Source organism: Pocillopora damicornis, chromosome 1 (assembly GCF_964200805.1).
Source record: "Pocillopora damicornis chromosome 1, jaPocDami1.2, whole genome shotgun sequence".
Lineage (NCBI taxonomy): Eukaryota > Metazoa > Cnidaria > Anthozoa > Scleractinia > Pocilloporidae > Pocillopora > Pocillopora damicornis.
In genome coordinates this window covers 15,434,296-15,460,454 of record NC_142670.1, presented here as the reverse complement: position 1 = coordinate 15,460,454, position 26,159 = coordinate 15,434,296, and the positions used below count along the sequence as shown (strand labels likewise).

General features: G+C 37.4%; 1 protein-coding gene and 1 long non-coding RNA gene across 2 annotated transcripts in view; one reads left to right on the top strand and one right to left on the bottom strand.

Annotated features, from left to right (window-relative positions):
* Positions 1-8,393: 8,393 nt before the first annotated feature.
* LOC149052272 (uncharacterized) lies at positions 8,394-9,532 on the bottom strand. Its single transcript, XR_016182574.1, has 2 exons — positions 8,890-9,532; positions 8,394-8,489 (listed from the first exon to the last, which is right to left on the bottom strand). It is a non-coding gene; the product is annotated as an uncharacterized LOC149052272 (long non-coding RNA).
* A 3,224-nt stretch (positions 9,533-12,756) lies between these two features.
* The window catches only part of LOC149052271 (uncharacterized), a 30,298-nt gene continuing 16,895 nt past the window's right edge, over positions 12,757-26,159 (top strand). Inside the window, exon 1 of the mRNA XM_089200408.1 lies at positions 12,757-12,905. Coding sequence (XP_089056534.1) covers positions 12,757-12,905 — 149 coding nt within the window. The remainder of the gene's footprint in view (positions 12,906-26,159) is intronic.

Here is a 26,159-nt window from a genome sequence, read left to right as displayed (position 1 = left end):
CATTGGTTTCGGAAAATTCGTTCCGTGATAGATTGTCCTCAAAGAAAAAAAAAAGTAAACAAATTTGTTAAAGGAATCATTCTAAGATGGAGTTTCCCCCTTAGACCTTCCCTCTTTCTTAACTAGTCTAGTTATCAGGTTAAGAATATCCGTGCAATTCGGTGGTTAGGTCTGTGTTTCAGTTTTCTTCTGATTATTATCCTTTGAATTAAGGGATGAAAAAACAAAACAAAGCAAAACAAGAAAAAAAAAAAGAAATAGAAACAAAGAAAAACAATCAGCCCAGTGACACCTGTTATTTGATTAAAACACGAGAGCCTAGTTTGAATAAGCAGTCAAAGCACTTGAACTGAGCGCAACAACTGAATGTGAGGTTTAGAAATGTGTCATGCATCTTTAATTTATCTCCAAGCGTCTATGAATCAGTATTACAGTATGCCATAAATTTACAAACTTGATTAATCCGAACAAATTGTTTGAGAGGCCAGGAGGGGGTACTAATCCCATCAACCAATCCTTCCTAAATCCAGATCCAATATTCGAGCGTCTCTGAATCATCTTACCTCAAGCTCAGTAGCAACAAAGTACCACTGGTAAAGACCTTAATATATGACTCGCTGACTCCTACGAATTTGTAAAGTTTTTCTAGAGATATCCGGGACTCTCTAACCGTAATTGAATTTAACTACTGCTGGCTATATTTCTAATAAAGTGGATACAGGGATACAAGCAACATGAGACCTGTGAGGAAGCCTCATTTCTTGAAAAATAATATTCCATGAGGGAATATATATCTGAAGCAGAACACGGAACTTCCTAAATTACTGTCGCGCTCGATAAGGTGCATTTGAACTAAACCAACGGCACCCAGAAATTTGTTAGCGATCGTAAAATAGAAATCCTGATAATGATTTGTAATAGGAAACAAAACCGGCCATTGGGAGAACACTTTTCTCCCTGCTGATATCCATTACATTCAGCGCTTAAATTAAGGTTGTTTTCATTATGTCCTTTTTCAAGCCTTTTGGGTGTAATATATTTTTCAAATTTGTTAGGGGCGGCAGGAATATTCAGTAGATGATAAGTGTGTACAGCATTGAATCAAAGAGATTGTTTCTTTTTAGAGAGATTTTGAGGTTATACATGTAAAGAATGGTTTATGTTAAGAAAAGTGTAAGATGTATTATGAAATAGAATATGAAAGTAGCCTCATACAAAACTTTTAACAAAAAATTTTTTCTGAATTCCGTTATGAACGATTTTGCATTGGTGATTTTCCTCAACAAATTGAAGTTGACTACTAAAACAAGACTTTCACGTGAAATGAGAAGAAAGGAAACAAATGGCTTGGATAAAATCCAATGCAAATCCAGAACCGAAAGGCACAAAACCTGTCTGAAAGGAAAGAATACATAGTCGAGCGCGACAAAGGATCGTGGTTTGCCCAACTTTCAATGATTTGCGGAGCTAGAACATGTTTAATTTTTCCCTTGGTTTTAGCCTTACCCTACCATCGAAACGTACTGGAAGTATATTCGACTGACCAGTGAGATAATATAGCACAAAGAGATGATTTTAAGTGCCGCTCTCACTAAGAGCGGTCCTCTCGACTTCCCGTTAGAAAAAAGTTTTCTTTTATTTTTTTCCCATGAAAAGGGTTTAGGACGCATGTTTCAAGAATACTCTAGTTGTTCTCCAATTCTCTCTTTTTGCGTCGCCACAAGTCAAAAATAATTTTTGACCAGACCACCCCTGTGAACGGCGATCGAAAGTGTAAAATGTCAAAGATTTTGTCCAGCGCGCAGCGACTACAACAATGTAGCTCTGGGAACTCTATCTTGCCACAAGTTACAAGATGTATTCAGTTAGTTCACAGACAAAATATGGAAACTTCAGCTGAAATATTTTACATACCAGCGTGATCAGAGGAGACCCTTCTCTTCGACCTTAATTCGCATATTAAAAATTCACTACTTTGTACGAAAGAATTCTCAAAATACAGGTGTTAATCGGGCTTGAAAAACACATCAGTGCATTGTTTATACACCAATGAGGTCACGGATTGCCTTAAACCCGCGGGTTGATCTATAGCTTCCATCCACCAACCTCTTAAAAACAACGCAAATCCATGTGTTTGCTCAATTGCGCTCGTGTCAAAGATCATTTGCATGATTCTGAAAATTGACCAATATCTCCTTTTAACCGTTCAAACTTCGTTCGTTTATCTTCTACATTGAAGATTTTAGGTTAATAGCAACTGAATGGAGAATAGATGCCGAATTGTCCTAAAACGTTGCGGAAACGTGATCGGTCGTAACGCTTTCAAATTTGACACGAAAATAATTCTGATGCCTCCTTGAAAAGAAACAATAGCTTGAACAGTAGATATCGCAAGATCTTTGGCCATGTTACAAAAGAATACTCAATGCACTAGAAGTGCACACATCGATTTCTGAATGCAATTGAATAGTCTGTTTAACAAATGCAGACGTACAGTAATTTTAATCTTTACCAAATTATGTCATCGCAAAAAAAGTTCTAGGACCTGAGAGCATCTGAGTGACGGACCGTTAGATTTTTGATTAGGGGTACGACGGGGGGCTGGGGGGTTGGGTAACGAGCCCCAAAAAAATCGATCACAGCCTTAAAGGAAGAAAAAACATCGTACGATTAGCAAAAATCCCCCCCTCCTCAAAAATCTAATGGTCCGTCCCTAAGGTACCTTTTGCATTATTCCAAAATGAGTTTCGTTCTGGAAAGAAATGGATTTCATACCGCGTTTACATTCAAGACAATCTAGCCTGTTAAAAAAAAGTATTTGTGTCCTTTTCTGTCTTTTTCTATGCTTTTTCTATGTTGACAGAAATATCGGAAGTCAAATATATTCGTTACACGAGGTCACACAACTCGGGTAATATTCACGGTGAAAATTCGCATATTTGAGCGGTCGAACAAGAAAAGTCATTTCTCGAAAACTAAAATATATTTTCACAAAAAAACTGCTGTGCAATTATTAGGACATATTGGGCTACAAAATATAAAAGTAGGAGTCAAAACGAATTTTGGGCGACTCGCCCAAATATTTCAAATTTGTTCTTGGTTGGATTGCGGGAAAATACTGACACACTTCGGAGTTTGATTCTTTGTGATGACTTTTTGCAAATAGATTTCATCAGAGGCATGTTTAGTACTCAATTAAATGACGCTCATTTGTTGTACTCGCTTCCTTCGACTGAAGAGATGAAGTAACAGTTAAATCGATTTTTTTTGTCATGCAGCGTGTGGTTGTGTTTTTGAAAATGGCGCGCGCACAATTTTTTTTTCTTGTGCACACTCGCGAGTCTATGAAAGAACAGTCTATTAATTATAAGGGGTGTTATTCTCTGGAATACAGTTGCATTTAAACATCCGGATGTAAAAAAATGAACGATGGACTAAAGATTCGAAACAAAGAAGGATTCATGAACTAGGAGACTTTCATTTCCAAGCAACATCGGCCTGAACCTTTAATTTAAATAATGACGATTTTACATATTTCTAATGGCTTCCGTACTAATATTTCGTGGGAGCATGGGCTTAAAGCAACGAGACAAATCAAGCAAATAAATAACGCTTAAAGTATAATGTGACAATCTATGTGCGTAAAAATTACTTGAGTCTTTCAATTCCTACAAGAAAAATGTATCCATGTTAAAAATATAATTCTCATAAATTAAATAAACTAATTAGACATTCTCGTGAGTAGATCATAATTGGGAAATGTCGCGTGAACCGGAAACCAAATGATACTCATACCTAAACCTGTTCGTTTGTTTTTGTTTGCTTTTTTTGCACACAGGGGTTGCCAAAGCTTTTACTTGCATTGGCTTTTTGTTTTGTTTATCTTTTTTTTTTTGAGAAGAGAAGTGACAACTTTTTCAGTTTTCGAGCACTCTTATTCCTTGAACTTTGTTGTCGTATACAATGCAATTGAAAATACATTAACTTATTTATGATAGGGTGTTGAACAACAACCAGCTGAGGAATTTACCATCAGGCATTTTCAGTTGCAATACCCATCTAGAGTGGCCGCATGGCTGCAGCTGCATTAACACTTGGACTATGAAATGTCCTTTGAAACATGCATTAGTTCAGGAGAATTTGCTCGCGAAATAGATTATCAAAGAAACATTTGAAAAGAAATTTGTTAACGGAATTATTCTGGGGTAGAATTTCGCCCTTAGAGCCTTTCCCTCTTCCTTAAATAGCCACATTAACAAGTCGAGAATATTCTATGTGGTTCAGTACTTAGGTCTGTGTTTCAATTTTCCTATAAATATTCTCTTTTGGACGAAGAGACAAAAAATTAAAAAGAAAAAAAATGAAAAGGAAAAATGTGACAACCCCACATACAAATTATTTTGTAATAATTGTGGGTTTATTTTAGGCCTTTCTATCAGAGCGTGAGAACAGAAATAATAACTTTTTTAGGGCAGCACTCTTATTCTCTGAACTCTGTTGTTGTATACCATGCAATTGAAAATGCATTCATTTATGTTTGATAGGTGGTTGAACAACAACGAGTTGAAGAATTTACCATCAAGCATTTTCAGTAACAATAACCAGCTGCGGGGGCTGTAAGTTTGGAGTCTTTTTGAATATGTGTGTAAGAGCAACGCATGGAATCCAACCTTCAAAGCAGCCGTTTAAATGCGTGGGTGATATCGCATATTTGGGTTATATCCTAATAAAGCTGCATTAACACATTTTCATTTGAAACATCCATCGGTTTAGGAAAATTCGTTCGCTAAATAGATCGTTAAAGAAAAAGTTGTAAGGAAATCACTCCGTGTGGTGCGATTCCCTCTCACAACGAGAACGCCACTGTTTTTTCCTTTATCTGAAGGAGTGAACAAAATAATTAAATATCTAATATACTTTTTTTTTCATTAACTGACAGTCTATTTACCAAACTTTATTCCTTTGACTGCCGTCACCTAACCAGTTTGTAAATGCATTATTTTGGGCAGATAAATGATTTTCTAGTCCGCGTTTTATACCTTATTTACGCTCTTCATAATTAGTAAAGTTTATATGCTAAGAGTAGCCACATTTAGGATAACTTAGAACGCGGCTTTGTTGAACAATAGCTAACTCTGTTTAATTATCTGACCCATAATTTTTTTGTGGGAAATGATAGACCAATCGTGGGATCACTCACGGTTTCTGGGAAACCACTCGATTTTTAATCGTCACGATTAATGAGTCACTCGATAAACGATTTTCAACGAGACTCGTTTGTTCGAGAGAATCGAAACGAGTCAAAGCGAGGCTCGTTTCACGAAACGAGACTCGTTTGACACAACGAGACTCGTTTGACGAAACGAGACTCATTTGACGAAACGAGACTCGTTTGAAGAAACGAGACTCGTTTGACGAAACGAGATTCGTTCGGCAAACGTCGGCTCTCAGCGCATGCGTAGATGTCTAATTTTTTTTCCCAAGGTTGTTGTAGGGTCGGAAGGTTAGCGCTGAGATATTCGTACAATACGTTAAGGTAAGTTCTATTTTCTATGTCTTGGTATGGTGAACGGGTAGGGAAGGCCTTAAACAATATTATTATATGGCTGGTAGCATATATTTCAGCACATAGAAAAAAGCAGTGAATATGTTTATCGAATAAAGTTCAAAGCTTCCACTTCCCTAAAGTTACTTCATTCCTCCACAACGAGGGATGGCAGAAATTATAACCATCTCAAAGATATAAATTTTGAAAAATAAAGGTCAAATGTTCCTGAAATTTCATGTGTCAATGCAAGGAATATTTTATCATACTGTGCTGTTTTAGTTTTTTTTTTCTTTAATGAAGACTGTATTTATAGGATATTCGATCTTAAAGACATGAATGATAATTTCTTTCTTAAAATGAGTTTTTCCTCGTAAACCATCTTTTTATCTCAGGGATATAATCAAAATAAATACAAATTAAAATGAGAAATCTAACTTCGCTACAAAAAAATGTTCTTACATGTTAATGTTTCAGAAAATTTTCCAGATTATTACAGAGATGAGATTGCTTCGGTTGGTCTTGGATCACCAATCTTTCTATCACGACACAGAAAAAAGGATAGTTTTAGAAAGAGAGCTTTGATTTATAAAATGATTTTGTTATAGTTTTTAAGAAACAAATAATGAGGGGAATATATTTGGTTAATGACCATGATGACCAAAACAAAAATTGTTATCATCTGTAGCATATTTATTATAGCTCAATGATCTCTTTGCCTCTGGAAAATGTTGTCAAATATACCAAACAACTAATACATGTTGGAAAACTTGATATCATTTATTCTCATCATATTTACAAAGAAAACTTTATGACAGGAATGAAAAGAAAACTTAAGGCTAAGTACAAGGCACTGCACTGTCACTAAAGGCTAATTGTTGCTCTCATTTACAACTTCTACACTTTCACTAGTTTCTTTGTTGCCTTCTTGTAGAGATGCAATATTTTTCTTCTTTCTTCTCTTCCGTGTCTTCTTCTTTTTCTTCTTTTCTAGTTCTGTGGGTATAGTAAGAAGAAATTGTTGTGGTGAGTTGTTTATAGGGTTTTGCTATTGGTCATCTGGGAGTGGAATTTCCCATTTTGGAATGCTTTGAGCAAATTAGAAAGCTGAAGAAATTCACTAGCCATGACACTTAATAAATTGTGTTTGTCAAATCGTACCCTCACTTAAAGTCTTGTTCTCCTCAACCTTATCTCTGTGCTCTCCCTTGCCCTTGTCATCTTTAAAGGTAAAGAAAAAGGCCTTGATTTTTTTAATGTTGCAGTTCACAGGCAAATTTCCTCTATGCTTATGAGTCTAAAAAAATATAACTTTATAGGGGGTTTCTTGTTACTTTATTTCAAGTTTGCTATATTTAGAAATGCAGAAAAAAACTTGGCAAAGAAAGAATTTCTCAATCTTGCAAGTATAGCATCTCCTAAACAAAGGGTGAGACAAGATGAGACGACCGTTTTAAACATTTGCCGGGATTCGTTAATATCCGAGCTGTCTCGGGAAAGAAAAAGGAAAACGAAATGGAAAATGAAGAAGTGACAAGGGAATCATACATCCTTTCGAACTACACTTAATTTACATTTTATCAATCGAAAACGGGGCGTCAACCGTAGCCCACCTGCGCGGTGCCTGTCGTTCACGAGGAACAAATTACGAGCAGATGATCACTAAAGCGCTTATGTTGAGGCTGTTTTGGTTTTCGTTTCGTTTTGTTTCTTTTGTGTGTGTTTGTTTTATTTTCCTAAATCAAACATATCAAGTTGGAGATAAATAAGATTGATTTTAACTGACCATAATTATGGTTATATTGCTGAGCTCCTTAGTCGCATTTTAGAGGATAATGTTCTCTCGCGTACAAGTCTCCATCGACTTCGTCAAAATTAATCTTTTACCGGAATACTACAAAACGAAGACTAAAATATTTGAGGCCTCAACACTTGATCTATAATCACTTTCATGCGAAATCTAGTAGACAAATTCTCCTCCCTACCATCGAAATCCGTCCACGTGGGCATCGTTTCGTTGAACCATTATCATGTCTTGGTTGCACACGCCGCAGTGCAATGGATTGGCCAATAATCCCCGGTTTTGAAACCATCGGATTATCCTTGAAGGGTTCGCGCGCTTTAAATTACTAAAATAGAGGAGATCCATGTTGCACACGAAATAACAAAATCAATCAGCCAAGGAGCGCGATAACAGACTATCAACCGCTATATTCGAACATGTCTACTACACCTTTGTTTGTCGTCATTGGTCGATTTGGTGCACTGTCTTTCGTGCGTTTCGCTCCTCATTATTTTTCCAACTAATACATGTTGTTTCCTCTTAAGTTCTCTTTGTTGTTGACCGGCTGTTATGTTGTCAACCGCTATCCCTATTGATGTTATTGGATGGAGTCTAATATGGATGGCTTCCTTGACCCTACGGGTCAATAACCTTAACCTGGTTCCAAACAAGAACGTGTCCTTTTTCATTAGCGTGTTGTGTATCTTCTGAGTTTTGAGTGTGAGCACAGCCGCGTCTCTTTTATGTGCTCTTTATGGCTCAGTTATTGCTCTTCCTGTTTTCCAGATCGAGTTTCCCTTCCTCGATACGTCATTAAATTGGGACGCCAGAGGTTTCATTACCACTAATGCATACAGAAAGGATACTCGCACGGGCCAATACTTGGCCTTTGACCCACATCATCCTTAGTCAGTAAAGCGTGTTTTTGTCTAGTGTCTACACGATAATTTTGTTCTGACATAGGCGAAAGCGGGTCTGCCACAGCAATTACATTACGAGGGTTGTTATTATCTCCCCATAAGATTTCCCCCATGCTACCATGACTAATTTTGGTTAGTCAGCCAGTATATTTGAACGGCTTTTATTAATATTCAAGATTCATTTGACACATGATAAATATCATTGGACTGCATTTCTGTGAATTCCCATTCCAGTCATTAACTGTGGAAGAGAAACAAATACAAAGAGTGAGGTGTGAAGTTTGAGGGAAAGTCAATTTCAGATGACAGGGGTGGGTAATAGGAAGATGAACCACTCTTAACAGTAAAAAAAAAGCCTTTTAGATGGATGATGTGACTTCCAACAGACAAGGAGGAACTCTAGGTCGAGAATGATAAATAAGTTAAACCTAGAAATGGCAGTGATTATGGCCATGTCAAGGAAGAGAAATATAAGCCATGGATAGGAAATTATAAACTAAATTAAGTGCCAAAAATCAACTAACTTGTAAGAGACAGGGCTGACAACTTGGCATTTAGTATTCTGGTAATCTTTTTGAGGAGGAAAGGTGGGGGATGTTACTTTAAAGTTCAAATGTGAGACAAAAATCATTCACACCTACCACTTCTATTCATGCACAGCTTCATTGTTACACAGCACACATCCATCACTTGTCCTTAGACAGTTCTACTAGGAAAAAAGGAGGAAAAACAAGTGGGAGTATGTCTTTCTTGTGACAGAAAGACATACTCCCACTATAACTAACCCTATTTCAGAATTGTTGATGAAAATAATTTTTTATTATAGCAATACAAAAATATTTCACATATTTGTGGTTTAAAACTAACACTTCTGACTAAAATGATCAATCAATTTCATTTTCTTCCTTTGCACTTTACTCTGATAAGTAGAGAAAAATAAGATTGAGACAATGCTCTAAGTCTTAAGCCAGACTTATTCCCAGTGAGCCAACCAGACTTTTTCTCAGCGAGCCAACCAGACTTGTTCTCAGCGAGCCAACTAGACTTATTCTCAGCAAGCCAACTAGACCCATTCTCAGCGAGCCAACCAGAATTGTTCTCAGCGAGCCAACCAGACTTTTTCTCAGCGAGCCAACCAGACCTATTCTCAGCGAGCCAACCAGACATATTCCCAGCGAGCCAACCAGACCTATTCTCAGCGAGTCAACCAGACCTATTCTCAGTGCGTCAACCAGACCTTTTCTCAGCGAGCCAACCAGACCTATTCTCAGCGAGTCAACCAGACTTATTATTATTATTATTATGAAAAGGGGGTATAACGTCAGCTTAAACGATATAGAACGCCAGCCTGCCAAACAGCCGAAACTCGCACACATCAAGAATGCCAACTCAAGCGCCGAGGCTCAAATAAACATAAACCCATAAAAAAATTCAAACGCCAATCAAACTGTAAAGGCAAGCACCCCTTACACACCAAACACGACCACATGCATCACCAACACCTCAAACGCAAACACCATCTCCTCCATTAACACAACCTCGAGCACGACCAGCACTGCAAACACATGCATCATCCTTACAGTAAACGCGACAACGAACACAAACCTGGCCCAGCAAAATAAAAAAGATGGTGAAGTAGAATTTGTAAAGACCTCTCACAGAAGCGCCTCAAAGGCTGGTAAATTCTCCGAACCCGGAAAGTCTACAATTTTAAGATTTTGAAGAGATAACCAAGGAATCAATAGGGATTGAAATACTTGGGAAGGCTGGCCATAGAAATCCTGAGGTCCTTTAGTATGGAGGTTTTACATATTGTCAGATTTAAAACTCTAACACTCGTTCTGTTCACTTGACTCTGTCTTTAATTCTCTTTTATTACACAAGTTCAGGACTAGGGGACTAGCTCTGAACTTTGGAGGAAAGTGTGGGTCACCGCTTATAAAGGTGACCCTTACTGAGCTGTCAATCTCTGACCTTCGTCATGCTTTTACACTAGCGAATTACGTCAAGCTACGCAGAGCGGAGTACGCATACTAAGTAGGTACCTTCCAGATGTTTACGCTGTACAAAATGATTTTCTACCTTAAATTTCTTAGTCATACAGTCAAGTTCGGGCAAAACAGAAACAAGGTTGACAATGTAAAAATTATAATTCCTCGAAGAAAAAACAGAAAATTCAGAGAAGAAAGGGCGTACCCAAGGTACCGCCTCCAAGAGAGCTAAGTGCTATTTGATTATATTACCTTAAATTTCTCAGTCATACAGTCAAGTTCGGGCAAAACAGAAACAAGATTGACAATATAAAAATTATAATTAACCTACTAACATAATTCAAATCATAGTCGAGGAGATACCCTAAGAGAAAATAGTCCTCGAAGACTGCTACAGACTGCGACAGAATAAACAGAAAATTCAGAGAAGAAAGGGCGTATGAAAAGTACTACATGTTTACACCTCAGGTCACCTCTAAGAAAAAGAGGTGTCGAACGTGTTAACATAAGACCGCCAAAAGGAATAAGAAATGATCAACGGGCTTATTACAATTTTTACTGACTGGCTTATGGTAATATATCATTTCCATTTTCAACGTTTAAATAAGTCAAAAAACACCTATAATGAAAATTCTTGCTAGAAAGTCAATTTTGTCTTTTAACAATATTACATTTACAACTTGTTTTGTGATTAACATTTTTTTTTCACAACCACATTATACTTGTGCGTCATTCAAAATTCCATGTCGAAATTTTTGTCCAATTTACTTTAATTTTGCAGCTTATTAAAGAAATGGAAGGAAGAGCTCCTGACTTGATGCCATGGCCACTGTAACTGTGCCTGTTGCAAAAGAAGATGAAGTCAAGTGCCTCCAGTGTGTGATATATGGTTAAATGATGAATACCCAGAGCTGGAAAAAAAAACTCATGACTATCATCCGTCATGTTGAACACTCCAATTGTAAGATGCATATCATTTTACTAACTAAAGGCAATTTCTAAAAAATACGACTTGAGCTCAAAGTTGTTACAGAATGAAAGAAATGCCATTTTTACTTCATTTTTTTTAGTGAAGCAAAATCAAAATCTTGAAACAACATAGCAACCGTGAAAGAGTAACTCTCGCCATTTTCTTGCGTACTCCTTTATTGAAAAAGATGCTGCTTTAACGTGGAAACGAGGCTGACAATAAAACGATTATTTCAAATGACTTCTTCGTTTTTTCTTTAAAGAAGATAAATCAGTATCTTTAACATAAAACATGATTTCAAAATAATTTTGGGCTAAAAGCCACAATTTTACGATTTCATTTAAAAGAAAACTAGTTCAAAACATAGATTGAACTCGAAAGGCATCACGAATAATTTCCAAGATGGCAGCATCGCTGCCTGGTAAGTGTGTTGAAGTTCTTGTGTAACCTTGACGATTTATGAGGCATTTTGCCCAAAATGTAGAGAGATTAGGCTTCTAAAAGTCAAAAATTATGAACAGAGGAAACAAAAATAAAAGACTACGTATTATTTTCTGCTCGTTAACTTAAATACTTGCAAACGTTCGAAAGCTGGTGATCGAATATTAAGAAGTTATTTTTACATCGCAAAGCTTTGAACAATTGTTTGAGTTTCTTCGATCACATGTATTGGAAAATCCAAGGCTTATCAGGTGGTTGACCTGAGAGAAGTTGACGTCTTACATGCGATCAATGTACGCTAATGAAATACTCAAATCCACACTGAAAATTTTTGGAGAAAGTTGGAAACAGAATTGGGTGACTTATTGCAATTTGAAGATCTCCTGGATAATAGAAAGCTTTTTGTTCTACCCCAAAATCTGTGCATCTCAAATCAAGGAAATTCAGCAAGCTGGCCTGTACTTCCGTGATGCACTTCTCCCAAATATTAGTACGATATCATGGCCTCCGAAACATGTTGAGCTATGTGAAAGTGCAGTCAAGCTAGAACTAGATGCGTTTCTATACACTCTCTTAACTGGGAACACACATATCCCAGCAGAATATCCCGATCGCCTCCGCGCTTTGTTGATTCTTTTGGCCAGGACATCATTTACGGAGTTACTCCAGGACTACAAAAACTACTCAAGCAAATACTGTTACCGTATGCCAAACAATGTTCAACTTATCCAGATGCCACACCGATGTGAGTATGGGATCGTTCCTTTGCCTGAAACTATCAAGCCATATATCAACACAACACTCGCGTGGGACAATATCGATAGATTGGAGGAAACTCCTTCTGGCGGGGTAGCCAAAAAGCCAATGGCTAGACTGGATTTAACATTTCTGTCCTTAATGACGTTCAAGTCTCACTGGATGTCATCAGATATCTCCCGAATATCGATGTACCTGCTACTGACATGGCTACTCTTCACGAGGTTCTAGTGCAGTTCCTCAAGAAAAAGAATACGCTCAAGTTAAAGAGCATCGTCGTCGTCTTTGACTAAACACTGTATGCAAAGGCAAGTGAGAGACAATGGAAACAAAGCGCGAAATTTAAAGATATGGTGATGAAAATGGAAGTATTCCACACAACATGCACCACGTTGTCCATCACTGGCAAGTGCTTCAAAGATACTGGCTTGGAGGATCTGTGTGTAGAGTCTGGTGTGATAGCAGAAGGTTCTGTTGCAGAAGTTCTACAGGGACGCAGGTTCAATAGTTGAGTTAGACTCCACAAACTCGTGCATGAAGCCCTAATGAGACTGGCGTGGCGAGGATTTAGGCCCTGGATAGAAGAGAATTATAAGCAGTCCAAGAGTATCGTTGATGGCTTATTTGGTGAGATTGGTGATTTGTATGATGATATCTGCAAAAGGTTGTTCCAGATGTATATGACCAGTGCTTGTAGTGTCAATTCTGTCCATCTTTTTGACAAGTACATGGCGTTTCTTCGTTGCGAGAGCGGAGTGCACGAACTATTGACGGAATAACAATGGTTCAGAAGATACGAGGCGACCAAAAAACATTTGCAGAGGTGGCTGATAGAATGATGTCGATAGTTTTGCATGAAGGAACAGAAAACTAGTGTATTGGCGTAGTCTTTGATGTTAAACGAGATAGCTCAGTAAAGAATGCTGAGAGAGATAGAGCAGAGAGGCTCAGAAAGCGGTCATGGATTCAGAAACATCAGGGTAGACAACAAAACATTCCAGTGGCGGAAATTCCTTTCCAATTCTAAGAATAAGTTGCTCCTAATTCCTCTCAGAATAATGCGAAAATGAGATACATAAAGACTCGCTGGAAAGAAAATCTTTGTAACAGCCGAGGATCGATGCTGTGAAGTCTCTTCGATCGGAACAACAACAAGGAAGCTAAGGTCTACGCAAGAGGAAGCAAATACCAGAGCGTTACTCCGTATAGCTATTTTTTGAATCAAGCCTCGTTTCGACAAACGAGTTTCGTTTCGACGAACGAGTCTCGTTTCGACGAACGAGTCTCGTTTCGACGAACGAGTCTCGTTTCGACGAACGAGTCTCGTTTCGACAAACGAGTCTCTATTCTCGAACAAACGAGTCTCGTTGAAAATCGTTTATTGAGTGACTTATAAATCGTGACGATTTAAAATCGAGTGGTTTCCCAGAAACCGTGAGTGATCCCCAATCGTGTCATATTTGTGTTTTCAAAACAAACTAGTTTTCTTAAGTCTGTGAATAAGAGTCTTCCTCTTTCCTCTAAATTTCGTATTAATGCGAGCGGCCATCTGATTCCATTGCTAACTAAATCAAAGTGCTCTATGAGCAAACTCGTGAATTGACACATGATTTTTTGGATTATGTTTAGTGTTATCTGGTTTATGGAATTTTGTGGTTGATTGTCGTATCTAGAGTACAAGCAGTAGTTCAGTGTTCGCTAATGTAGCAAAGAAACAAAATAATTGAAATTGAAATGATCATGCGACTACATTTGACAAGGGTGGATGATGTCATGTGTTTTAAACGTATATCATTTTTGTTTCTGGTTCAAAAGAAAAGGTTGGAAGAAAATGTGGGTGAAAAGTGAAATTTACTGTCTATCATTGTAAAAATTAGAAAATCAAGGCAATACGGTCTTAATGAAAACATTAACGATTCCCTCTTTATCAAATGAGACAAACGGGAACGAGTTTTTAGTGATATAACTAAGCCAAGACTGCCACCGTCATTTTGGAACTCCGCCTGGGTAGATTTTAGTCACGTGCTAGGCAACGTATAATCAATGACAAGATAGAATTTCATTTCAGGCCTATTTATCAATTTTGTGGTGAATAACTTTCGCATTTTAATACGTAATACGTATTTTGAATCTTCAAATTGTCTTTAGCCTTAAAAGAAAATTGTTCGTCAAAAATTCACTAAAAATCCGTAGCTAAAATTGTTTGTTTAGGCGTTATTTGATTTTCGTGTTTACTTATAATTTCGTCAGTCGCCGGCATCTTTTGTTGCTTCACACAGGAAAAATACACGATACGAAACGTAATGATCGATTTTGTCCTTAATCTCACGCCATAACAGAAAAAGCTTTTGAACATCTGTAAACTCCGTGCGCTTCGCAGTAAGTGATATTTTCAATGAATCTTCGGATTGTTTTCAAGTTCAAGGATTGTGAATTACAATTTTATGAAAAACGAAGGTTGTTCTGTTATTTCAGTGTGAATCCTAGCATGCCTGCCAGTCGCTGGCGCCGCTTGTTGAAACTAAAACGAAAAAAAACACTCTTTTAAGATTATCATTGGCTTCTTTTTCACCCCACCACTATTCTTAGCAACAAAGGTCAACATTTCGTTTGTTTATTGCTTGCCAAAAACTATCAAATGCACTCAAAAGCCTAAAATCGAATAAAAGTTTACAGGAATCGACCAATCGAGCGAGCGAGCGAATGCTACTCCCCACATCGTATCTACAACTCGCTCTTGCGCATGCGCGCAATTCACGAGTTAAAAATGGCGAGTCAAACTTTCCAGTGAGAGTGTGAGACATGTTCAACTGTTGTTTCTGTGAGACGGTAGAGTAGCTAATGATACTTCGAACGTTGTGTCCTGACAGTTGCATAATATCAATTGGCAGCAAGTCGTTGTTTCCAGATTTTACATTACTTACTGCCAAAGTAAAACGGTGCATCTCTAGCTTCCATCCACCAACTTCTTAAAAACAACGCATATTCATGTGTTTGCTCAATTGCGCTCGTGTCAAAGATCATTTGCATGATTCCTAAAATTGACCAAGATCTCCTTTCGACCGTTCAAACTTCGTTCGTTTATTGTCTACATTGAGGATTTTAGGTTTTCATAGCAACTGAATGGAGAATAGATGCCGAGTTGTCCTAAAACGTTGCGGAAACGTGATCAATAGTAACGATTGCGCGCTTGCGTGACTTACAAAGTAGACGCCTTCTCGATAGTTTACTTTGAAATACCAGGTCATGAACTACGCACAGTGAGGAGAAGATCAAAATTAAAGAATAAAATTTGGCACTCTGGTCATAACAGACATATTGCGTTGCTTAAAAGGACACAAAGACAAGTTAAAATAGGTTACAGAGTTTATATTTACAAAACAACACGCATACACTCTGAAACAATTCTTGCCGTTTCTCCCGAGATTTAGTACACGGAACCCGATGAACTGGCCCTCCTTTCTGCAAATTTGTTCCCGTCATTAATGATGTTATGCTCTTACGGACCACAACGGTTTTGAGCGACAAACTCGACATTTCTCTGCGACCATCAACATCAACTGAACAAACCCGGCTTGATATATTGCGTGACGTGTTGTGCAAACTTATCTCTTTGTCATACGACCTGTTTCGCGGCTTCTACAAGTTGGAGCCAAAATTAGTTAATGTAACGAATAAGATCGAAGGTTATTAAAATGGACTGAAGAATTTTACATTTTAAAGAGAATTTTATCTTTTAAAACGCTTATTTAATCATGGAAAGCAAAGATTGAAGTGGCTTTGGGTATTTTAGCCTTCATTCCTACTTTCATGTTTTATAGCCCAATATGTCCCAATAATTGTGGTGCAGTTTTTTTGAAAATATACATTAGTTTTCGAGGAATGTTTTTCTTAGTTTGACCGTTCAAATATGCAAATTTTCACGGTGACTATTACCCGAATTGTGTGACCTCATCTAACGAATTTATTTGACCTCCGCTATTTCTGTCGACATAACCTTTTGTTTTATCATCTTAACTTAATACCCTGTCATTACTTAAGTTGGCAAAGAAATATTTAGTTTTTGGTGAATACTTTTGTCCTACATACCTTTCCTACAAGTTTTAACAATGACTGATATGACAGAATCTACTGAGCTTCCGGATTCGAAAAGACAAAAGGATGGTTATAAAGTTACTGTAAACATTTCCTTGTGTATCTAACTCAAAGTCTGGCAAAATTTACTTGCTAGCGACTATGAAATATACATGGCGTGCCTACTTGTCGCCACCGTTACTAGCATATATCACTACAATCACTACAATTTATGAAAAAACGCACATAATACTCTTACCTTGTTTATCAATGATTTTATTAGCTGTTTCGATGATAACGTTATGCTCCACCTCGCTCTAGCCAGATTTGAGTTCCAGTTTATACATCTACTCCATCTTATTATATCAGCTGCATGACAAGCCGGTGACAGATAGATGTAAGTCCAAAGATGAATCAACCTCCGAAATACCAAGAGATGGGTTTTTTTCCTATTTGCATGTTTTCTAGAAAAACCTTCTAGGAATTACTGCCTTAAGAAAACTAAAATTTCCAGACCCATCAATGATTCCTTTGCCGGCGGAAGTCAAAGAATAGTTACAAAAGTCAATTTGATCGAGAAGCTACCTACTGATTTAGCTAATTGATCTGTTGTATAAACGTCTGATCTTACATGATAATATGGAGATTTGCGTTTCGTTTAAATCGTTTGCTGGTGGAACTTGTGGGTTTAGTTATCGAGAAGACCAAAGTTGCATATCCCAAGTCGTTCCCTTGCGCATGCGTAGTTGTTAAAAATGCATTTCAAGTCACTTGCGGAGTTGCAAGTTTTCAAATCCAGAAAATGAAGTTGATCTTATTTTGTCGAGCACCGGCATCTTCGAGACGCCAAACGATATCGCTGATTTTACAATTTGCCCCACAGGCATGTTTAGTACTCAATTAAATGACGTTCATTTGTTGTACTCGCTTCCTTCGACTGAAGAGATGAAATAACAGTTAAATCGATTTTTTTGTCATGCAACGTGTGGTTGTGTTTTTAAAAACGACTCGCGCACAATTTTTTTTTCTTGTGGGTATTCGCGAGTCTATGAAAGAACAGTCTATTAATTATAAGGGCTGCTATTCTCTGGAATACAATTGCATTCAAACATCCGGATGTCACAAAAAATAAACGATGAACTAAAGATTCGAAACAAAGTAGGATTCATGAGTTAAGAGACTTTCATTTCAAAGCGACATCCGCCTGAACCTTTGATTTAAGTAATGACGATTTTATATATTTCTAATGGCTTCAGTATTAACAGTTCGTGGGAGCATGGGCTTAAAGCAACAAGATAAATCAAGCAAATAAATAACGTGACGATCTATGAGCGTAAAAATTACTTGAGTCTTTCAATTCCTACAAGAAAAATGTATCTATGTTAAAAATATAATTCTTATAAATTAAATAAACTGATTGGACAGTCTCATGAATAGATCATAATTGGGAAATGTCGCGTGAACCAGAAACCAAATGATTCTCACACCTTTCCCTGATCGTTTGTTTTTGTTTGCTTTTTTGCACACAGGGCTTGCCAAAGCTTTTACTTGCTTTGGCTTTTTGTTTTGTTTGTCTTTTTTTTTTTTTTGAGAAGAGAAGTAACACCTTTTTCAGTTTTCGAGCACTCTTATATCTTGAACTTTGTTGTCGTATACAATGCAACCGAAAATACATTAACTTATTTTTGATAGGCTGTTGAACAACAACCAGTTGATGAATTTATCATCCGGCATTTTCAGTAGTAATACCCATCTAGAGTGGCCGCACTTGGACTTTGAAATGCCCTTAAAAACATGCATTAGTTCAGGAAAATTTGTTCGCGAAATAGATTATCAAAGAAACATTTGTAAGGAAATTTGCTAACAGAATTATTCTGGGGTAGAATTTCACTCTTTGAACCTTTCCCTCTTCCTTAAATAGCCTCATTAACAAGTCAAGAATATTCTATGTGGTTCAGTACTCAGATCTGTGTTTCAATTTTCCTCTAAATATTCTCTTTTGGACGAAGGGATAAAAAATTTAAAAAGAAAAAAAAAAGGAAATATGACAACCCCATATACAAATTATTTTGTAATAATTGTGGGTTTATTTTAGGCCTTTCTATCAGAGCATGAGAACAGAAATAATAACTTTTTTTAGGGCAGCACTCTTATTCTCTGAACTCTGTTGTTGTATACCATGTAATTGAAAATACATTCATTTATTTTTGATAGGCGGTTGAACAGCAACGAGTTGAAGAATTTACCATCAAGCATTTTCAGTAACAATACCCGGCTGTGGCAGCTGTAAGTTTGGAGTCTTTTTGAATATTTGTGTAAGAGCAACGCATGGAATCTGACCTTCAAAGCAGCCGTTTGAAAGCGTGGGTGATATCGCATATTTGGGTTATATCCTAATAAAGCTGCATTAACACATTTTCATTTGAAACATCCATCGGTTTAGGAAAATTCATTCGCTAAATAGATCGTTAAAGAAAAATTTGTAAGGAAATCACTCCGTGTGGTGCAGTGGTAGCGCTTGCTCTCTCTAAATAGGCTTAATGGGGCTCGATTCCCTCTTACAACGAGAACGCCACTTTTTTTCCTTTATCTGAAGGAGTGAACAAAACAATCAAATAACTAATATACTTTTTTTTTATTAACTGACAGTCTATTTACCGAACTTTATTCCTTCGACTGTCGTCACCTAACCTGTTTGTAAATGCATTATTTTGGGTAGATAAATGATTTTCTAGTCCGCGTTTTATGCCTTATTTACGCTCTCCATAATTAGTAAAGTTGATATCCTAAGATTAGCCACATTTAGAATAACTTAGAACGCGGCTTTGTTGAACAATAGCTAACTCTGTTTAATTAACAGACTCATAATTTTTTTGTGGGAAATGATAGACTAATCGTGCCATATTTGTGTTTTAAAAAAAAACTAGTTTTCTGAAGTCTGTGAATAAGAGTCTTCCTCTTTCCTCTAAATTTCGTATTAATGCGAGCGGCCATCTGATTCCACTGCTCACTAAAAAATGGGGAGTCAAACTTTCCAGTGAGAGTGTGAGACATGTTCAACTGTTGTTTCTGTGAGACGGTAGAGTAGCTAGTGGTACTTTGAACGTTGTGTCCTGACAGTTGCATGATATCAGTTGGCAGCACGTCGTTGTTTCCAGATTTTACATTATTTACTGCCAAAGTAAAACAGTGCATCCGGTCTTCGGATTTCATTCCCGCGGGTCGCTTTTCTGCGTAGACTTTGTAGGCCTTTACTGGACATTCCTGGTCGTTCGGCACAGCAAAAATTTTCGGTGCAATGGCTCTTACATTCCATGGATCGCTTCCTGAACGAGTTTTGGTTTCTCTTTCAGTGAATTCGAGGTACTCCTGCCCTGTGGAAGTTTTGACAAAGTTTTAAGTCTCCCCTTGAACATATTTCTCTGTGCCCCTTGCAGCCCAGTAACCCGAACTGGATTATGTTGTTGAACCATACCGTGTTCAAAGGCGCTTCTGTCGTGGAACTTCCCAAGAGATCCTTTCAAACAGAACTTGAACATCTTCCTCACTTAAAGCAGCAGAAGCATTAGGCTTGTTTCCCATGCCTTTCCGTTTTAGACCCCTTTGCTTTGACTGAAGCGGTCTCCGAGTTTGCTCGAACTGGACGTCTTTCATAAAGCAAAGTCCATAGTTTATTTTTCTTCGAATGACGCTCAAAGCTAGCGAAGAATGCCTAGAAGGAATTAGGCTCGTATTCCTAGTTGTCTTCTTTTTTGCGAACCGTTATAAGGAACTCGCTTGAGGAGTCATTAGTTCATTTGCCTCGTCCCGCCTTTCAAAACAAGAAATTCATGGAACACAGCAACATATCGTTTAGTCTTTTTCTTGGTGTTTTTATTTTCCTGTCCGTCTATGAACTCCTCCACTGATAAATTTAGGCTCTGAAAACGGTTAGTCTGATTTGAAGCCATCTTTCTTAAAAAATGCGTCGTTGTCAGTGTGATAGTGGCTTTATAAGGGTCGTAGTAATATATATCACATCCGACAAACTTTGTGGCCACATGCAATGCACGTATGTAGCGATGAATGAAATTACGAATAAAGTCGCCACCGTCACTCCGCTGATGAATTGTTCATACGTTTCTATTTTTGAGCGTAGCGCTGGTGGGTATTATTGTACGTTATTGTTCATCTAATTGTAAATTTATCCCGATTTCTTCGAGAAGTTGACATCCTCCAGGTGTAGCGTAAGATTTTTAAGGTGAACGCACGAGAAGATAACACCGAGCGCCGAAGGCCGTCCAAAGTAATGAATCTAGGAGCATGCTCTTACAGAAGATTTTAAATCTAGCGTCTCGAAAGTGCCTTTTCCTGCATTTTTTATTTGAGCTCTGAGTGATAAAGAAAACAATAGGTCGCTTAGGGCGAAGAGTCAACTTTCGGCGGATGGAATTGAGAATTTTCCCTTCTAAATGCTGTTTTATGGCATCAACAAGCATAAAGAAGCTTCAAAGTGCTCAATTCATGCATCCACCATGAGTTGTATACGTAAATTTGATATATAGTTAAGTCCGCTCTTTTTGCAGTGTTGTTTGTAATTTTCAAAAATGAGCCCGCTCTGCTAAAAAAATTTAACCGAAATCACGATATATTTTCCAATTTACATACCCCTCTCTCTTATTTTAATTATTCTGAATAAAAATGTCATCGGGAACAAGTTGGACTTTTAAGCAGAGGCGAGATTGAAAGTTGCATGTTTACGGTCATGGCAGCAGAGGGAAATAGGTGTTAAGCGAAAAAATAATTTTCAGTGTCAAAAACCACTTTAAAAAAATTACGTGATTTTTTGTTCTTATAAATGATCGATCTAAATATGCGAAGCGTAAAAGTTCTTCAAACAAGAAGTTTGTGAAAAAACGAGCCATTTATGATAGTTAATCAAAAACTAGGCCTTCGAGCGCAGAACGGATTTTCGCACGGGAAAATTTAGTTTTCATTATTTCGGGAAATCAAGGTTGCTTCCTATTCTTTTAGACTAAGACCGATTCATGGGGCTAGTTTGAAAGAGATCAATTGTTTTAAACCGAAATGCACCGGTCCGCTTCTAGAGAGACTGCGACTTAAAGCTCTAGAAACCATGACTGGAAGATGTGGCAGTGCATTGAAGTTTCCCTGCCCTGAACTCACTGTAGCAAATAATCTCTGACAGCTGTTGTTTTAGAAACTATCAAATTGTTCTAATTCGACATATGAACAGAACTGCAAGCTTCTGAACTTACGGTATTTTTCAGGAATATTAAGACAACTAAAACTGAGTAAATTGAATGGCGCGTTCAACCACTTCCTTTTTTTTTCCTACGAAATTTACCATTCGAACCAAAGAGGAAGAATTGTATACTTGTTTTATGATAGAAATAATAATGATAATAATAAAAAAGACACAAAAATGAGAAAGCAAAGGAAGCCCAGACATTGAAAAGTTTCTCTTAACCAGCCTCGTTTCCATGTTCTTTAGGGTCTTCAAATGGCCTTGAGCCGCAATTTTTTAACAAAAATAGATTTCAATCTTAAAATATCTCTTTCATGATGAAAACCAAGTTTATATGCAAAATTTGAGCCAAATCAGTGGGCCGGTCTGTCCGCAGCTTTACGATCTGGCTTCTTTTTTATGGACTATCGCTTTTGGTAAGGTCGAACCAACACTTGAACAAGGAAATTTTATCAAATCGCTCGGTTCAGGAAAAATCGTTCGCTATATACATCACAGGGAACTTCTGATTGAAGTTTTCGAATTCAATCACAAAAAGGGCAAAATCACGAAAAATGTCTAAGCTATTTCAAATGCTCTTTGCATAAACTATTGTTTGTGTTTTCACCTTATTTTATAATGGTAAGGAAAAGCCCATTTAAGAAACTCGAATATCATGTTGTTTCCCATGCCGACATTGAAATCTTTCCTGTGGAAAATAATAGATTGACGAATGTGTTACTTACGGATGGATGTCTTAAAAGACATTTGCGCCTGATAAGCGAAACTAGTTAATGGAGTTGACAGATTTACCTGAAAATATAAATACGTTGCTGTACTATGAGCAACATGGGCTCTTACCAAAAACATTTCTTGTCACTTGAAGATATTGATGATAATGGTAATACGTTTATATCAGTAATGCGGCTGAAGACTAACTATCGTCATTTGTTGACAGGCGATTGGACAACAACCAGTTGGAGAATTTGCCAAAAGACATATTTATGAACAATATCGAATTAAGAGAGCTGTAAGTCAAAAGTGAAGACTATTCTCTCTAATTTTAATCATGCGGGCAATGTACAGGGACGATGAGCAGGGACAACGAAAGACTTACAAGGATAATTGTGACAGTTACAACATTGCAATGATCAGACATATTCACCAAAGTCACAAAGTGTATCATTGTTTTAAAAAATATCAGTAGCTAAGGCTAGGCTTTTTAGTCATCAATCAGACAAAATTTATGATGTGTCCACTCAGGCCATTAGTTCTAAGACTAATTAGCCTTCGAGCATTAGGGTGGAAGGAAGGAAGGGGAGGAAGGTTGGGTAGCCACTGGAGGGTTACATCTTCCATGCTAGGAAAAGGGAGTTCGTCCCCTCGCGCTTGATTCTAAATCTTGGATTAGTTCGTTACAGAAAATAAACAAGTAACATGAATAGGCAATAATTTTTTTGGATACTTTCTAAAGCTATGCAAAGCCTTAATTGTGTCTAACGTTTGCATAACCTTCTTGGACTCTCCCAGCTTCCCTTCGTGTTTAGATGAGAATATATAAACACAGAAAAAGCTCTCTGCCGTTCAAATATAGAATTGACGGAATCCACGAGATTTGGTCCGAACGTTGCTAGAACAATGAAGGAAAAAAAAACCATGTTGGCCTTTTTTTTTCTTTTTCGCCGCAAATATTCTATCGACAGCCTAGGAACGCATCTGGTTTGCAAATGTTTCGGTGCTTAAACTCGGCAGCTCAATTTAAAGAAAATTAAGAGCTAATGTCAACGTGCATCAGAGAAACAGGGGCAAGTCACCCAAAATTTGCTTTCACTCCTACTTTCATGTTTGGTAGCCCAATATGTCCTAATGATTGTGGTGTAGGTTTTTTGGTGGAAATATGTTTTAGTTTTCGAGAAATAATTTTTTTAGTTTGACCGCTCAAATACGCAGATTTTCACTACGAATATTACCCGAGTTGTGTGACCTCATGTAACGAATTTACTCAATCTTCGATATTTCTGTCAACATAATCCTTTGTTTTATCATCTAAACTTAATCCTCTGTCATTACTGAAGCTGGAAAAGAATTAATTAGGTTTTGGTGATTATTTTCGTCCGACATACTTTTCCCATGTCGAAAAGTAGCATCAAAACAAAGACAGTTTTAACAATGATCGATATGACAGAATCTACTGAGCTTCCAGATTTAAAACACAAAAGCATGGTTATAAAGCTACTGTAAAAACTGAAGAAGTGAACAAAATCATTAAATATCTAATGTACTTTTCTTTATTAACTGACAGTCTATTTACCAAACTTTATTCCTTTTATTCCTATTTCTTTGACTGTCGTCACCTAACCTGTTTGTTAATGCATTATTCTGGGCAGATAGATGATTTTCTAGTCTGCGTTTTATGCCCTCTTTAGGCTCCCCATAATTAGTAAAGTTTATATGCTAAGATTAGCCACATTTAAAATAATTTAGAAGGCAATTTTTGTTGAACAATGACTAACTCTGTTCAATTCACTGACCCATAATTTTTTGTGTGAAATGATAGACTAATTGTGCCATCTTTGTGTTTTCAAAACAAGTTTCCTCAAGTCTGTGAATAAGAGTCCTTCTCTTTCCTCTACATTTTGTATTAATGCGAGCGGCTATCTGATTCCATTGCTCACTAAAAAATGGCGAGTCAAACTTTCTTTGTGAAACGGGCACAAGAAAGCCTAATTTTCCGCTGTCCAACCGGTGGAAACCTTTAGTTCTCGACGTGTTGCACCTTACCATCTCGTAAGAATGACTAATTGCATTTTGAAACTTGATAATGAACGACTACGAAGCGTTTGCTTGTTCCTTTGCGCGTGTAAACATGTTGTAGTGTAAATGACCTAACCGATGGAAACCAAAAGCAAGTGAATACACGTAGGGGGTCCAGAGGAGTTTGAAAATTTAAGTTCGCCGAGTTTGCGAGCTAAAAAAGACTCGTTAGTACCTTCGACCATGTCAATTTTAATTATCCTCACGTTAAATTTGCGTTGGGCAAGGTATATACCGCAGTGCTAAAGACGAAGAGCTCGTAAGATGCCAAGATTAGCGTACAATTGTAGGTTGTTTCACGGCTAGTGAGCGCGTACGAATTTTATTCACAACGACTGAATAAAATTCGCACAAGTGAACCAACCGTGAAATAACTTATTTATCATATACGTTCCTGGATTTAAAAGCGAACAGAACTCAAAGATAAACATATCTTTATTTTCTTTCAAAGGAAAACAACGCGCGGTCAAGCCCTCACAGTTCGAGAGGTGCACTGAAATGGCTTCCTTGTAAAATACTTTACATTTAAATTATCGAGCAAAAATGCCTTTAAAAGGCAGAGCTAGTAAGAATGAAATAAGACATCCTGAAAATATGTCGAAAAACCCGAGACTTCATTTTTTGTTGCTTATGAGGACCCGCATGCTTGAATTGACAAACACCAGATTCTTTTGTAAGTATTGCTAGGGTTTTCCTCTGAAAGTGTGGGCGATTGATTTAAAGTGTTTATTGCCACACCTATATGTCCTCCGCTTAGAACAGCATCCGAAAAAAACGGGCTGTGCTGCTTGCTTGCTTTGCTGAGAAAAAGTTGGACGAAATGTTGGATATGTGAGTTCGTCAAACTCGTGCTATCTTTTCTCCGGAATAGAAGAGCCAGACTGGGGAGTTATTCCTCTCGAACTCATTCAATATTTCGGAGAACCAAGGTGGTCTCAAATACTCTTAGACTAAGATCGATTCATGGGAATGGTTTGAAAGAGATTTTTGGACCGAAATGCATCGGTCCGCTCTAGAGAGACTAAGACTTAAATGTCCAGGAACTCGAACATCATGATGTTTCCTATGACGCCATTGAAATCCTTTCTGTTTAAAAATAACAGATTGACGAATGGTTAACTTATAAATGGATGTCTTAAAAGACATCTAAGCCCGAAAAGCGAAACTAAATAATAGTATCGACAGATGTACCTGAAAATATAAATACGTTGCTGTATCAGCAACCTGGGTTCTTACCAAAACCATTCCTAGCCACTTAATCATGCAAGCAATATAAAGGAACGATGGGCATGGACGACGAAAGACTTAAGGGATAACTGCAACAGTTACGACACCGAAATGATCAGTCATTCGTTAAAGTCACAAAGTGTATCGTTGTTCATAAAACAATGTTATTAGCTAAGGCTAAGCTTTTAAGTCATCAATCAGAAAAACTAAACCCAGTTTATCGGTTCTCAGCCTAATTATCTTTGGAGAGTTAGGGTGTAAGGACGGGGAGGAAGGTTGGGTAGCCACTGGAGGCTTATTTCGCCCATCTTCGGGAGGGGAGTTCGTTCACTCCCGCTGAATTTTAAATTCACCGACACGAATTTCCAAGCGACTTTTTTGCTGCAATTATCTTTACTGTGAGATCTTATT